The 16992-nt window shown below is 41.0% G+C and overlaps 1 protein-coding gene across 1 annotated transcript in view; it reads right to left on the bottom strand.

Annotated features, from left to right (window-relative positions):
* Positions 1-291: 291 nt before the first annotated feature.
* Positions 292-16992, bottom strand: part of LOC103793239 (DNA repair protein RAD51 homolog 3) — a 41166-nt gene continuing 24465 nt past the window's right edge. The window contains exons 6-8 of the mRNA XM_054255583.2: positions 8566-8632; positions 7537-7597; positions 292-382 (exon numbers count right to left, since the gene is read on the bottom strand). Coding sequence (XP_054111558.2) covers positions 307-382; positions 7537-7597; positions 8566-8632 — 204 coding nt within the window. The 3' untranslated portion in view covers positions 292-306. The remainder of the gene's footprint in view (positions 383-7536; positions 7598-8565; positions 8633-16992) is intronic.

Below are 16992 nucleotides of genomic sequence, written 5' to 3'. Positions count from 1 at the left end.
AAATAAGTAATATTAGTTGTTTTTCTTTTCTGGAAATCTTCAACAACTTTCTCTTTAAAGATTTTTAATATCCTGACATTACATATGGCATGGAACATGCTACCCAAAAATAAGTATTTCCTCTGTTCTTAAGAATAAATTTCAGTCCATTTGTGACTACAATATTCTGTATATTACTATTTTGGGGACAATGTAAGCATCAAAAGCTGTCCTCAAATATGCTTGCTGCCTAAAGAAGTTAACAAAAGCAAGCTGTAAATTCTCTTTAGATAATTACTGCCCACCAATATAAAAATCCCACTCTCATCAAATAATACTGACTGTGATTTGAAACAGTACTGTGGATTCCTTCTGGCTGGGTGACTTGTACAATGTTGCCAACCTGCTCAAAGAAAAATAATACATACAAACACATGAACTTAATTAATTAAAACTTCAAATGACCAAACTCATAATTTAAATGTATAGGTTTATTATATTAATAAATCTATTATTTTTTTCTGTAAGGACAAAAAATAGAGAGAAATATTAAAATACACCCTTAAATACCTGTATGTATTTAACAGAGTTGTTTAGATGAGTGAAATTTTAAAGCCATCTAAAAGTTCAATGACTGATTTAAATAAACTATCTTATATATGAGATATTAGTTATGCTAAAAACTAAAGGTGGAAGGCCAGGCGTGGTGGCTCACACCTGTAATCCCAGCACTTTGGGAGGCCAAGGTGAGCAGATCCTGAGGTCAGGGGTTTGAGACCAGGCTGGCCAATACGGTGAAACCCCATCTCTACTAAAAATACAAAAATTAGCTGGGGGTGGTGGTGTGCACCTGTAGTCCAAGCTACTTGGGGGGCTGAGGCAGGAGAATTGCTTGAACTCAGGAGACAGAGGTTGGAGTGAGCCGAGATCGAGCCACTGCACTCTAGCCTGGTGCCTGGCAACAGAGCAACACTGTCTCAAAAAAAAAAAAAATGAGCCAGGCATGGTGGCAGGTACCTCTAGTCCCAGCTACTTGGCAGGCTGAGGCAGAAGAATCGCTTGAACTCAGGAGGCAGAGGTTGGAGTGAGCCGAGATTGTGCCACTGCACTCCAGCCTGGGCAACAGAGCAAGATTCTGTCTCAAAAAAACAAAACAACAAAACAACAACAACAACAAAACAAAACTAAAGGTGGAAGAAAATATTCAACGAGATAGGAAAGTATTAATAATATACTAAATAAGTTATACTGAATAATCTTATATCTATAAGTATGTATACAGACATCTAAAAAAATTGATAGAAGACTACAACCAAAAAGTTAATAGTTGTTATCACGAGGTCAAGGTTGCTTGCTTGTATTTCCCAAACTGTCTCTAGTAAATCATGTATTTTTTTGTTACTGCTGAAGAACTGTGATAATTTCTTATACTACAAATGAGAAACACTTACTCATATTATACCAATAAAAATAAGACAGGAAGACATTGTTTTAAAATGATATGGCTCATGTCTGTAATCCTAGCTCTTTGGAGGCCAAGGCGTGAGGATCGCTTGAGATAAGGAGTTTGAAGCCATCCTGAGCAACACAGTGAGGCCCCCATCTCTACAAAAATAATAATAATAATAACATAAAATGATTACGTCCCAAAAATAAGACATGACAGAAGAGTATCTGGGATTTTATTATGTCTTATACAAAATAATATATAAAACTGAAAGCTGAAGGTAGCTGAGAAATTTCTAAGTTCTTATTAACTATATTCAAGTACTGTAACTGCAACAAAATAAACAAAAACCTTTAAAACTGCTTTTTGGCCAGGTGTGGTGGCTCATGTCTGTAATCCCAGCACTCTGGGAGGCTAAGGCGGGAGGATCACCTGAGGTTGGGAGTTCGAGATCAACCTGACCAACTTGGATAAACCCCATTTCTACTGAAAATACAAAATTAGCTGGGTGTGGTGGTGCATATTTGTAATCTTGCTTACTTAGGAGGCTGAGGCAGGAGAATTGCTTGAACCTGGGAGGCTGAGGTTGCAGCGAGCTGAGATCAGGCCACTGTACTCCAGCCTGAGCAACAAGAGTGAAACTCCATCTCAAACAAACAAACAACAACAACAAAACTGCTTTTAAGAATTACTTTAGGCTGGGCATAGTGGTTCAGCCTGTAATCCCAGAACTTTGGGAGGCTGAGGTGGGCAAATCACCTGAGGTCAGGAATTCGAGACCAGCCTGACTAACATGGAGAAACCCCATCGCTACTAAAAATACAAAATTAGCTGGGTGTGGTAGCATATGCCTGTAATGCCAGCTACTTGAGAGGTTGAGGCAGGGGAATCACTTCAACCTGGGAGGTAGGAGTTTCAGTGAGCCGAGATCACGCCACTGGACTCCAGACCATGCAATAAGAGCAAAAGTCCATCTCAACAAACAAACAAACAAAAAATATACTTTAAAACTGATACACTTACAAGCAAAAAACCAAACAAAAAAAACAAAAAAATAAATAAATAAAACTGATACACTGTAACTTATTGACAACAGCCAGAATGTAGAAGCAACCCAAGTATCCGTCCACAGATGAATTAACAAAACGTGGTATGTATATACAATAGAATATTATTCAGACTTAAAAAGGAAAAAAATTCTGACACATGCTACAACATAATGAGCCATGAAGACATTATACTAAGTGAAATAAGTCAGTCACACCAGAACAAATATTGTATGATTCCAATTATACGGCGTAGGTAGACGAGTCAAATTCAGAGACAAGGTAGAATGGTGATTGTCAGGGGCTAGGGGTAAAAAAGAATGAGAGTTAGCATTTAATGGGTACAGAGTTTCAGTATGGGAAGATGAAAAAAGTTCTGAAAATGGATGATGATGGTTGCATAATATTAATGTACTTAATGCCAATGAACTATACGTAAAAATTGTTGAAGTGGTACATTTTTTTTTGACACAGCATCTTACACTGTTGACCAGGCTGTAGTGCAGTGGCGCAGTCTCAGCTCACTGCAATCTCTGTCTCGTGAGTTCAAGCAATTCTCCTGCTTCAGCCTCCCGAGTAGCTGGGACTACAGGCATGCATCACCATACCCAGCCAACTTTTTTGTACTTTTAGTAGAGACGGGGTTTCACCATGTTGGCCAGGACGGTCTCGATCTCCTGACCTTGTGATCCGCCCATCTCAGCCTCCCAAAGTGCTTGGATTACAGGCATGAGCCACCGCACCTGGCTAAAGTGGTAAATTTTATGATATATATATATAACCACAATTTAATAAAACGGATATAATATGCTCCTGCCCCTTGGATGGAAAAAAAAAAAACCTGATATAATACACAAAATACATATTCTAAAGTAAAGGAAAATAAGATTCTCAGAGTTATAAGGGTCATTCATTTACACAAAACATAATGATTTGCTTTCAAAGACAATTCAAAAAGGACATTTTGGCTATGATTTGTTACTCTCTTAATTTTGAAATTGCCCCTCTTTTCAGACATAATTCAAAAGAAAAACAGAGACCAAAAAACAGCAGAATCCAAAATGTCCTATACTCCATAATCGTAACTTTACACATAAACAAAATAACTACTAAGTAATATGTAATATAAAAATAGCTGTGTGCAGCCGGGCGCGGTGGCTCACGCCTATAATCCCAGCACTTTGGGAGGCCAAGGTGGGTGGATCACGAGGTCAAGAGATCGAGACCATCCTGGTCAACAAGGTGAAACCCCGTCTCTACTAAAAATACAAAAATTAGCTGGGCATGGTGGTGCATGCCTGTAGTCCCAGCTACTCGGGAGACTGAGGCAGGAGAATTGCTTGAACCCAGAAGGCGGAGGTTGCAGTGAGCCGAGATCATGTCATTGCACTCCAGCCTGGGTAACAACAGCAAAACTCCATCTCAAAAAAAAAGAATAGCTGTGTGGAGCCAGGTGTGGTGGTTCATGCCTGTACTCTCAGCACTTTGGGAGGCCGAGGTGGGCAGATCACAAGATCGGGAGTTTGAGACCAGCCTGGCCAACATGGTGAAACCCTGTCTCTACTAAAGAAACAAAAACAAAAATTACCCAAGTGTAGTGGTGTGCAACTGTAATCCCGGCTACTCGGGAGGATAACGCAGGAAAATCGCTTGAACCAGGGAGTTGGAGGTTGCAGTGAGCCAAGATTGCATCACTGCACTCCAACCTGGGCAACAGGGCAAGGCTTAGTCTTAAAAAAAATAAAGAATAGCTGTGTTGAGTGGGATTATAAACTTTTAGGGTTGATAATCTACCTTTAATGCAAAAATTCACAGAAAAAGAGAGGCAAGGTGTATTTTAACCTGCCTTTATTAGGAAATCACTTTTTGAACAACAAAAATCAGCTAGCCTGCCAAAAAATTAGTATCCAAATCACCTCATATCAACAGTATGTCCAAAAAAGATACCCAGTACATCCATCCCAAGGAAATTATTAAAAAGTAATAAGCTTTTAATAAGCATTTACATGCTTATTAAGAATCCTTAAGTCAGCGGGGCACAGTGGCTCATGTCTGTAATCCCAGCACATTGGGAGGCTGAGGTGGGTGGATCACTTGAGGTCAGGCATTCAAGACCAGCCTGGCCAAAACAGTGAGACTCCATCTGTATAAAAATACAAAAATTAGCCAGGTATCGTAGCACATGCCTGTAATCCAGCTACTTGGGAGGCTGAGGCAGGAGAATTGCTTGAACCGGGGAGGTGGAGGTTGCAAGGAGCTGATATTGTGCCACTGCAATCCAGGCTGGGTGACAGAGTGAGGCTCAATCTCAAAAAAACAAACAAACAGAATCCTAAAGTCAAAGGGCCATTAATTATTCAGGCTGAAAATCAACCTCAAATTTCTAGGTAAAAATACCATTTTTATACATCATGTCTTTCTAGAAATCTTTTTTTTTCTTTTTCCGGAGACAGAGTTTCACTCTTCTTGCCCAGGCTGGAGTGCAATGATGCCATCTTGGCTCACCCTTGAAACCTCCGCCTCTTGGGTTCAAGCACTTCTCCTGTCTCTGCCTCCCGAGTAGCTGGGATTACAGGCACTTGCCACCATGCCCAGTTAATTTTGTATTTTTATTACAGATGGGGTTTTTCCATGTTGGTCGGGCTGGTCTCGAGCTCCCAACCTCAGGTGATCTGCCCGCTTCGGCCTCCCAAAGTGCTGGGATTACAGCTGTGAGCCACTGCGCCCGGCTAGAGATCTTTTTAAATGAAAAACTAAACCAAAGAATCACTTGGCTCATGGCCCCAGCTGAGATGTAGCTTAACATATGGCTGAACTACATAGTTTGGGTCAGGAAGAAACAAGACAGAAGCACAATTTGTGCTCTAAAACTGAGCACACATATGAAACACTGTGTGGGGGTGTTGATTTATTACTCTACCACCAGATCTTCTTGGCAAAGAGTAGTGTAATTCTGAATAATCTTGGCCTCATATAATCATGAATATGCAAATTGGAGGAAAACCCACATATTATAAAGACACAGATAAAGGTATTTATTTTAATAACTGTTGGAATATTATTCCATCATTAGTCTAAGGGTAAAAATCAGGTGTTACTGGTAAAGGATGGGGTCTGGGGCATGAGACAGTACACTTAAGTTCAATTCCCAATATAAATTTGGCTATTTAAGATTTTTATTTCTGAACGGATGCCGTGGCTCATGCCTACAATCCCACCACTTTGGGAGGCCAAGGTAGCTGGACTGCCTGAGCTTATGAGGTCAAGACCAGCCTGGGCAACATCTCGAAACCCTGTTTCTACAAAAATTACAAAAATTAGCTGGGTGTGGTAGTACATGCCTGTGGTCCCAGCTACTTGGGAGGCTGAGGTGGGACGACTGCTTGAGCCCAGGAGGTTGAGGCTGCAGTAACCTGAGATCATACTACTGCACCACTGCACTCCAGCCTGGACAACAAAGCAAGACCCTGTGTCAAAAAAAATTTTTTTTTACTGTTCCTATCCAAATGAAAAATGTTCTTTTTTTTTTTGAGATGGAGTTTCATTCTTGTTACCCAGGTGGAGTGCAATGGCGCGATCTCGGCTCACCGCAACCTCCGCCTCCTGGGTTCAGGCAATTCTCCTGCCTCAGCCTCCTGAGTGGCTGGGATTAGAGGCACGTGCCACCATGCCCAGCTAATTTTTTTGTATTTTTAGTAGAGACAGGGTTTCACCATGTTGACCAGGATGGTCTAAAATGTTCATTTTTATAATTATTTTTCCCTGATATGAATTTCCATTTTCATCCTTTTAAAATAAACTAAAATTTTAAAAGCATAAAGCATACAAAATTTCATGCAACTTTTTTTTTTTTTTTTTGAGATGGAGTCTCGCTCTGCTGCCGAAGCTCACTGCAACCTCTGCCTCCTAGGTTCAAGCAATTCTCCTGCCTCGGCCTCCTGAGGAGCTAAGATTAAAGTAACCCATCACCATGCCTTGCTAACATTTTTGTATTTTTAGTAGAGACAGGGTTTTGCCATGCTGGCCAGGCTGTTCTCGAACTCCTGACCTCAGGTGCCTTGGCATCCCAAAGTGCTGGGATTATAGGCGTGAACCACCGTGCCCGGCCTGGAAATACCATTTTTAAAGTAGACACAAACTGCACTATCAGTTGCAAAAGATATATACAGAGTGTAATCAGTTACGACACGAGCTTGAGGTCAGTAAAACCTAACTTGGTCAGGCAGGATTTTTTTATTTGTAGAACAACAAAGAAATGCAGATTAAAAAACAGACAATTTCACTGGCTAGGCCCAATATGTATTTAAGTGACCCTTTAGTCCATCTTTGCTTGCATGCGATCTTAATTTCTCCCTTTATTAGAGCATTTCCAAACCAAGATTTCTATGTTATACCAATTAATCACAAAGCAGAGAGGCTAGCATAAATCTGACATTTTCTGTAAGTGTAGGAAAGACTTCACAGCTTTCAATGGCCTATTTTCAAGAAAATAAAAGCTGCTTTGTTCACTTGCTCAGCTGCTTTAAAAACAAATACAAAGACTTCATGCTGCCACACTTTTAAAAAACAATACTTGTGAAAGTGGATAATAAAAGCCGGACAGCAAAATACAAAATAAAAAAAATAACAGACACAATTTCATACAAGAAATACACTAAGCAACTAAGAAAAACAATCCTATCTTCCAAAGAAATTAATTTTAAAGCTAACTTCAACAATTTTCCTTTTGTCCTGATTTTATTCTTTCTTTGAACATAGAGTACTAACCTCCTTCTACATGGCTAATAAATGATTTCAAAGTGCTTTAGAAAATGGCATTCCTTGGCCACCTACTCATTTCAGGTGCGAGCACCCCATCATTTAAATATTCCAGAGAATTTCCTAAGTAGCTAAATGTGCAGTAATAACAACACATTTCTATGTTTCCTCTAGGTGATATCAGACAAGGCAACAATATAGATCATTGTACATCTAACCCACAGGACTAGCTCTAAGAAACTTCTAAGTGTTCATTCAGTGTAATCAACCCAATATTCAGAATTATTAACTTGTTTCTATACTGACCTTTGCTTTAGGTCCCAATGAAAGATTAGCCGTATTGTAGCAGCATGTCCCCAACTTTCCCCTGAGAGTAAAGAACATAATAACTGTATATTGCCTTACTGACTTGGTTATAAATTTCTCAGAATGCCCCTGATCAAGTATAATCTTACTTTACTTAATTTAACATAACAAAAGTATACTTGCTTTAAAAAAAAAAAACCTGGGAAATGAGTAACATCCTGAGATTATAAGATTTTTACCTATCTAGGGGTATATTGCAGATCATTATCCTCTATTTGCTTTGAGAAAACTTAATAGTCTGAGTCATATATTTGCCAATTTTCCAAATCATCAAACTTAACATATTTCTGACTTCCAGAAGAAAAGTAAAAACTCTGGTAAAATATTCTTTAAGATTTTAGTGGACATACATCTTGAAGCATTGCATTCTAACAAAACCACGATATTTACTGTAGTGTGATTTAAGTGGATTCACCCCTCCTTCTGCCTAACGCTGTGAATTATCTGGGGGCAAGAATCTTTGACACAGTAGTTGCTAGACAGTAGATAATCAATTTTTTGAGACAGTCTCGCTCTGTCACCAAGGCTGGAGTGCAGTGGCAGGATTCTAGCTTCTCACAGCCTGCATCTTCCAGGTTCAAGCAATTCTCATGCCTCAGCCTCCCAAGTTGGTGGGATTACAAGTGTGTGCCACCATGTCTGGCTAATTTTTTTGTATTTTTAGTTGAGATGGGGTTTTCACCATATTGGCCAGGCTAGTCTTGAACTCCTGGCCTCAAGTGATCCACCTCAGCCTCCCAAGGTGCTAGGATTACAGGTGTGAGACACTGTGTCTGGTCACTCAATAAATGTTAAGTAACTAAAAGAAACAGTCAGTATCTAAGGGTACTGTACTTAGTGCTAAGATTAACCAGTGAACAAGACAAATACAGTCTGCTTTCATGGAGCTTATAGTACTCAATGAGAATCAAATGAAAGAGATAGGAAAAACTGTGATTAACTAAACTGTTTATCTCATTGCTTACCCACCTAAAGCAGGAATGAGCAAGGCCTGATTTTTATCAATCTTTGTTGTCATCTGATTGGTTAAAATTACCTATTAAAACAAAATGTAAGAAAATTAGGTGAGTCTCTTTAAAAATTATCAAGTAAAGTCTTGTGATTTTAATAATCTGAAAACAATCTAACTACTAAAGATGGCCATTTATGTAATAAAAGTTTTTCTGATTAAAAAACTTAAAAAATCTACCCATAAAATATGTAGTTATCTGAAAACACAATTCTACTGATCATAAAATATTTTATTTTCATACTTTAGAGATGGGGTCTTGCTAGGTTGCCCAGGTTGGCCTTAAAGTCCTAAAATCACACAATCCTCCACCTCAGCCTCCTGAATAGCTGGGACTAGAGGAGTTTGCCACATCTAGCTCACAAAACTTTTTTTTTTTTTAAGGGACAGGGTCTTGCTATTTTGCCCAGGATTTTCTTGAACTCCTGGGCTCAAGCAGTCCTCCTGCCTCAGCCTCCCAAAGTGCTGGGATTATAGGCATGAACCACTGTGCCTGACCTACAAAAAACTTTTTAAAACATCGGCTGGGCATGGTGGTGCACAGCTGTAGTCCCACCTACTCAGGAGGCTAAGGTGGGAGAATTGCTTGAGCCCAGGAGGTTGAGGCAGGAGTGAGCCATGATCATGTCACTGTACTCCAGCCTGGTGACCAAGCAAGACCTCATCTCAAAAAAAAAAAAAAAGAAAGATTGAGTCTTGCTCTGCTGCCTAGGCTGGAGTGCAGTGGCGCAATCTCGGCTCACTTCAACCTCCACCTCCCAAGTTCAAGCAATTCTCCTACCCCAGCCTCCCAAGTAGCTAGGATTACAGGTGCCTGCCACGACGGCTGGCTAATTTTTGTATTTTTAGTAAAGACGGGGGTTCACCATGTTGGCCAGGCTGGTCTTGAACTCCTGACCTCAAGTGATCCACCTGCCTCAGCCTCCCAAAGTGCTGGGATTACAGGCATGAGTCACTGCAACAGGCCTGAGTCCACATTCTTTATCACTATTACCTCCCCAGAATATTTTTATTCAAAGGAATATGAAATCCTTAATAAATACCTCAATGTTTACATTTTTAGGAAGGAGGTAAATATAGTATTAGTTTATAATCTTATAAGAAAAAAGAAACTGGGGCAACAAATTATGAGAAGAGATTCCTAAAATCATAAAGAAAGTACAATATAAGTAGATGAACTAGGGAAAAAAAAATCCTAGTAGCCAGGTCAAATGACTCCAAATTATGATTATGCTAGGCAGCTAGTAACAGCCACAGGTGTTGCTCTGGAACTCACAGATGGCCCTCAGTTTCACATTGCTAATTCTCTTGGAATAAATACTGACCTACAGAAAAGGTTCCAGGTTTTGAAAGATAGTAATTTTAAATAATACAGGGGAAACAAAAGTGTTTAAGGCTGACTTAACATAGAAGTCAGATCTGTTATTTTTCTACCCCGAAATCTCCAGAAATCGTTACTTTATATATTCTTCTAATACAGACCTTCCCTCCAGAAAAAAGAGTTAATATTGCAAGCTAAAACTGATAACAAAATTCCATGAAAAATGGTAAGAAAAAATTGTCTACTCTAAAAATGAATTTTTTATGTAAGAAAACTGAGAAACAGGCTGGGCGCAGTGGCTCACACCTGTAATCCCAGTGCTTTGCAGGGAAGAGGTAGGCACATCACCTAAGGCCAGGAGTTCAAGAACAGCCTGGCCAACATGGCAAAACCCCATCCTAAAAATACAAAAAGTTAGCCAGACATTGGGGCAGGCACTTGTAACCTCAGCTACTCTGGAGGCTGAGGCAGGAGAATCACTTAAATCCAGAAGGTGGAGGTTGCAGTGAGCCAAGATTGCACCATTTTACTCCACCCTGGGCAACAAGAGCGAGACTCCATCTCAAAAAAACAAAAAACCTGAGGGGAAAAAAGGTTATTTGGCCATTACCATTGCACTGGTAACACCCTAACATTTCTTTCTTTTTTTGAGACGGAGTCTTGCTCTGTCACCAGGCTGGAGTGCAGTGGCGCAATCTCGGCTCACTGCAACCTCCACCTCCTGGGTTCAAGCAATTCTTCTGCCTCTGCCTCCCGAGTAGCTGGGACTACAGGCATGTGCCACCATGCCCGACTAGTTTTTTTGTATTTTTAGTAGAGATGGAGTTTCACAGTGTTGGCCAGGATGGTCTTGATCTCTTGAGTTCGTGATCTGCCCGCCTCAGCTCCCAAAGTGTTGGGATTACAGGCATGAGCCACTGTGCCCGGCCAAAATTTCTATTTAGCCATATCTGTGATCCCCATAGATCTCAATTAGATACCAAGGTGATCACATAATTTTCTTCTAGTTCCTCTCCCCTTACATGCCATAGGGCATTCTCCCTTCGTTACCTCACATCAGGCACCTTAGAATAAGCTAAGCAGGAACTTAAATTGGTAGCTTTTTTTAAGAATATTTCTTAGAGATGGGGTCTCATTCTGTCAACCAGGCTGGGGTGCAGGGGCACAATCATAGCTCACTGCCTTGAAGTCCTGGGCTCAAGAAATTGTCCTGCGTCAGCCTCCCTAGTAGCTGGAACTATAGGTATGCAGCAGCATACCTAGCTAATTTTTAAATTATTTGTAGAGACAGGGTTTCACAGTGTTGTCTAGACCAACCTTGAACTCCTGGCCTCAAATGATCCTCCCACCTCGGCCTCCCAAAGTGCTGGAATTATAGGCATGAGCCACAGTGCCTGGCCCATGTGTAGCTTTTAAAAGTTTAATTAAAAGTATAAATTCAGTAGCTCAGTAGCATTCGCTGTATTTCAAGTGAACAGCCATGCAGCTACTGTACTAGACTGTACATTTTCATCTTTCCATCAGTTCTGGACAGTGCTGGTTTAGAGAGTATTTAGTTTACCCATTACGTATCTTCAGGAAAATATAAATCGAACTACTGATTTACCAGGTATTCGACATGTCAAAATTAGAATTTCCATTATTAGCAAATATTTATGTAGTAATTATATTATTTTTGCAAAATGATTGGCCTCCATGATACAAATGAAAATTATTATGTGATTATGCCAAGCTTCTAAAGAATAAGTAGTTTTTTTTTTTTTTTTATGGAATCTCACTCTGCTGCCCAAGCTGGAGTACAGTGGCATGACCTCAGTTCACTGCAACCTCCACCTCCCAGTTCAAGTGATTCTCCTGCCTCAGCCTCCCAAGTAGCTAGGATTACAGGTGCCTGCCACCACATCCATCTAATTTTTTTTGTATTTTTAGTAGAAATGGGGTTTCACTATGTTGGTCAGGCTGGCTGCAAACTCCTGACCTCAGATAATCCACCCACCTCGGCCTCCCAAAGTGCAAGGATTACAGGCATGAGCCACTGTGCCCAGCAGAAAAGAGGATTTTTTTTTAAAAAAAAACCCTGGAACTCTGTTTCCCAGAACCCAGAATTACTTTCCCCATAGGGTACAAGGTTATAGTTGACCACAAGAAAAATTTGCATGAGATTTGAAAAGTGAAGGTGAAGGAGCAGACATTTTAAATATTCTGAAGGTCATTGTGAGGTGGGGGCTTCTTTATTGGGGTGATGGAAATATTCTAACATTAGACAGTTTTGATAGCTGCAAAACTCTGTGAATACACTAAAAATCACTGAATTGTACACTTTAAAAGGATAAATTTTAAGGTATATGGATTATATGTCATTAAAGCTGCTTAAAAAATTATCCTAATAATCAAAGAAACTTTTTTTTTTGAGACGGAGTTTCGCTCTTGTTACCCAGGCTGGAGTGCAATGGTGCGATCTCGGCTCACCGCCATCTCTGCCTCCTGGGTTCAGGCAATTCTCCTGCCTCAGCCTCCTGAGTAGCTGGGATTACAGGCACGCGTCACTATGCCCAGCTAATTTTTTGTATTTTTAGTAGAGACGGGGTTTCACCATGTTGACCAGGATGGTCTTGATCTCTTGACCTTGTGATCCACCCGCCTTGGCCTCCCAAAGTGCTGGGATTACAGGCTTGAGCCACCGTGCCCGGCCTAAGAAACTTTTTTTTTTTTTTAGATGGAGTCTTGCTCTGTAGCCCAAGCTGGAGTGCAACCTCCACCTCCTGGGTTCAAGTAATTCTCCTGCCTCAGTCTCCCAAGCAGCTGGGACTGCAAGTGCAAACCACCACACCCAGCTGATTTTTTCATATTTTTAGTATGAAAATGTGGCCATATTGGCCAGGCTTGTCTCAAACTCTTGACCTCAGGTGATCCACCCTCCTCAGCTTCCCAAAGTGCTGGGATTACAGGCATGAGCCACTGTGCCAGGCCAAGGAACATATTTTTTAAAGGACTTTCCCCATATCAATTTGGCAAAGATTTAAAAGACTGGTACCCAAAGTTGGTAAAGATATGGGAAAAAAAGTGTTCCCATTCATTGCTGTAGAGACATACTTTGGAACACGGTTTCTGAGAGTAATTTTATAATATATAACAAATGTTCAAAAATGGATTTCTTTGGTCTAATAATTTCACTTTAAGAAATTTATTCTAGGCTAGGTGTGGTGGCTCATGTCTGTAATCCCAGCACTTTGGGAGGCCAAGAAGGGTGGATCACTTGAGGCCAGGAGTTTGAGACCAGTCTGGCCAACATGGCGAAACCCCGTCTCTACTAAAAATACAAAAATTAGCCAGGTGTGGTCGTGTACACCTGTAATCCCAGCTACTCGGGAGACTCAGGTACGAGAAGCTCTTGAACCTTAGAGGTGGAGGCTGTGGTGAGCCAAGATTGTGCCACTGCACTCCAGCCTGGGTGACAGAACAAGACTCTGTCTCAAACAAAAAAAAAAGAAAGAAAGAAAAAAAAGAAAATCAATAGAGAGGTGGCTAAAAAACTATGTTCCAGGCCAGGCACAGTGGCTCATGCCTATGGAAGGCTGAGACAGGTGGATTCCTCAAGCCCAGAAGTTAGAGACCAGCCTGGGCAACATAGTGAGACCTCATCTCTACAAAAAATGTATGTATGTATGTATGTATGTATGAGACAGAGTCTTGCTCTGTCGCCCAAGCTGGAGTGCAGTGGTATGATCTTGGCTCACTCTAACCTCCGCTTCCCAAGTTCAAGTGATTCTCCTGCCTCATCCTCCTGAGTAGCCGGGACTATAAGTGTGCACCACCACGCCCAGCTAATTTTTGTATTATTAGTACAGACAAAGTTTCACTATGTTGGTCAGGCTCTTCTCTAACTCCTGACCTCAAGTGATCTGCCTGCCTTAGCCTCCCAAAGTGGTGGGATTACAGGTGTGAACCACTGCACCTGACTTCTACCAAAAATTTAAAAATCAGCTGGGTGTGGTGGTATGTGTCTGTAGTCCCAGCTACACAGGAGACTGAGGTGAAAGGATTGCTTAAGCCCAGGAGATTGAGGCTGCAGTGAATCAAGATCATGCCACTGCACTCCAGCCTGAGTGACAGAGCAAGAACCTGTCTAAAAAAAAAAAAAAAAAGTAAAAACAAATACAAAAAAATCCTATGCTACAGTCATACAACAAAATACTACATAGCTGTTAGCGTAAAGCAGACTTATAAGTAGTGTACATGGAAAACAAAACAAAAAAAAGTAGTGTACATAAAAAATGTTCATACTGTATTAAGTGAAAAACAGAAAGCTGCTTTGCATAATAGCATGTATATGACCATGTTTTCTTTTTCTTTTTGTGTTTTTGGAGGCAAGGTCTTGTTCTGTTGTCTAGGCTGTAGCACAGTGGTATGTTCTTGACTCACTGCCACCTCCGTCTCCCAGCCTCAAGCAATCCTCCCACCTCAACCTCCCAAGTAGCTAGGTCTATAGGTGCATGCCATTATACTTGGCTAACATTTTTAAAAAATTGGCCAGGCAGGGTGGCTCACACCTGTAATCCCAGCACTTTGGGAGGCTGAGGCTGGTGGATCACAAGGTCAGGAGATTGAGACCATCTGGCTAACATGGTGAAACCCCCATCTCTACTAAAAATAAAGAAAATTAGCCCGGTATGGTGGTGCGCACCTGTGATCCAGCTGCTCAGGAGACTAAGGGAGGAGAATCACTTGAACCCAGAAGCTGGAGGTTGCAGTGAGTCAAGATAGCACACTGCACTCTAGCCTGGGCAACAGAGCAAGACTCCCTCTCAAAAAAAAAAAAAAATTGTAGAGACAAAGTCTCACTGTATTTCCCAGGTTGGTCTCAAACTCATGGGCTCAAGGGATTCTCCTACCTTGGCCTTCCAAAGTGCTGGGATATGGGCATGAGCCACTGTTGTGACATAACCTCATTTTCTAAAAAGTAAGTTTGTATATGCATAAAGTCAACAAAAATATTTACACCAGATAACAATATTTACACCATTTCTAGGTAATGAATAATCACTTTCTGCATTTTTTATTGTTTACAACTTTTTTTTTTTTTTTTTACAAAAAGCATACATGGGCCTGATGCAGTGGCTCATGCCTATAATCCCAGCACTTTGGGAGGCTGAGGTGGGTAGATCACGAGGTCAGGAGTTCAAGACCAGCCTGACCAACATGGTGAACCCACATCTTTACTATAAACACAAAAATTATCTGGGCGAGGTGGCATGCACCTGTAATCCCAGCTACTTGGGAGGCTAAGGCAGGAGAATCGCTTGAACCTGGGAGGCAGAGGTTGTGGTGAGCCGAGATTGTGCCACTGCATTCCAGCATGGGCGACAGAGCTAGACTCCAACTCAAAAAAAAGAAGAAAAAAAAAGCATACAATATTCTTTTATTCTTTTTCTTGAGACAGAGTCTGCAGTGAGCTGAGATCAGGCCATTGCACTCCAGCCTGGACAACAGTCTGTCTCAAAAAAATAAACCAAAAATACCTTAAAATTATTATTTTCTTTTCTTTTTGAGATGGAGTCTTGCTGCATTGCTCAGGCTAGATAGAGTGCAGAGGTGTGACCTCAGCTCACTGCAACCTCCGCCTCCTGGGTTCATGCGATTCTCCTGCCTCAGCTTCCCAAGTAGCTGGGATTACAGGAGCATGCCTGGATAATTTGTGTATATTTAGTAGAGACGGTGTTTCAGCTTGTTGGTCAGGCTGGTCTCAAACACCTGACCTCATGATCTGCCTGCCTCAGCCTCCCAAAGTGCTGGGATTACAGGCATGAGCTACCTTGCCTGGCCAATTATTCTTATTTTATGTATTTTTCTTTTTTTTAAGAGATGGGGTCAGGCTTTGTCGTCCAGGCTGGTTTCAAACTCCTGGCTTCAAGCGATCTTCCCACTTTGGCCTTCCAAAAGAGCTGGGACTATAGGTGTGAGCTACCACATCTGGCCTTAAAATTATAAAACACATTATCAAAAGCCATACACGTTATATATATATGCTAACTGGGGGGGAAAGAACCTTCAAGCAAAGAATTTATAAAGAGGGAGAAAGTGTGTCCCTGACCCCACAAAATCCTATCCTTAGAAGTAACCAAAGCCGGGCACAGTGGCTCATGCATGTAATCCAAGCACTTTGGCTAAGGTATGCAGATGATCACTTGAGCCCAAGAGTTAATGACCAGCTGGGAGACATAATGAAACCCTATCTCTATTAAAAAAAAAAAAATTAGGCAGGCATGGTGACATGCGCCTGTAGTTTCAGCTACTAGGGAGGCTGACGTGCGAGGGTCACTTGAGCCTGGGATGTTGATGCTACAGTGAGCCTTGATTGTGCCACTGCACTCCAGTAAGATTGCGTATCCAAAAAAATAAAAAAGAAGTAGCTACTGTTAATGTTTTGGTCCTTTCAGATATTTCTCTTTATATATACAAATATAAATGCATACATATAATTTCAAGTTTTCTCTAATGTGGGATTACACTAAATATATTTTATATATAACTTAAATTTTCTCACTCAATAATATATCCGTATGTATCTTCTTCCACGTTAGAACATTTATATTTACAGCACTCTTCTTAAACACTACCTACTATTTGATGTTACTATTTGGATTGCTTTTTTAGTCAGAAAAGATGAAGCTATTTCTGTTAAAATAATAACATAAGGATCCAGGTGCAGTAGCTCACATCTGTAATCCCAATGCTTTGGGAGGCTGAAACAAACGGATTGCCTGAGCTCAGGAGTTGAAGACCAGCCTGGGCAACACGGTGAAACCCTGTCTCTACTAAAATACAAAAAATTAGCTGGGCGTGGTGGCTTTCACCTGTAGTCCCAGTTACTCGGGAGACTGAGGCAGGAGAATTGCTTGAACCTGGGAGGCCCTCTGCCTCCCAGTTGCAGTGAGCCGAGATCATACCACTGTATTCCAGCCTGGGCAACAGAGTGAAACTCCATTTCAAAAACAAAACAACAACAAAATAAGGAACTATGCAACCCATTAGTCTTGAGTGCCCCCTACTGGGAGCTCTTCACTGA

Source organism: Callithrix jacchus, chromosome 5 (genome assembly GCF_049354715.1).
Source record: "Callithrix jacchus isolate 240 chromosome 5, calJac240_pri, whole genome shotgun sequence".
Taxonomy (NCBI): Eukaryota; Metazoa; Chordata; class Mammalia; order Primates; family Cebidae; genus Callithrix; species Callithrix jacchus.
This window is presented reverse-complemented; position numbering and strand designations above follow the sequence as displayed.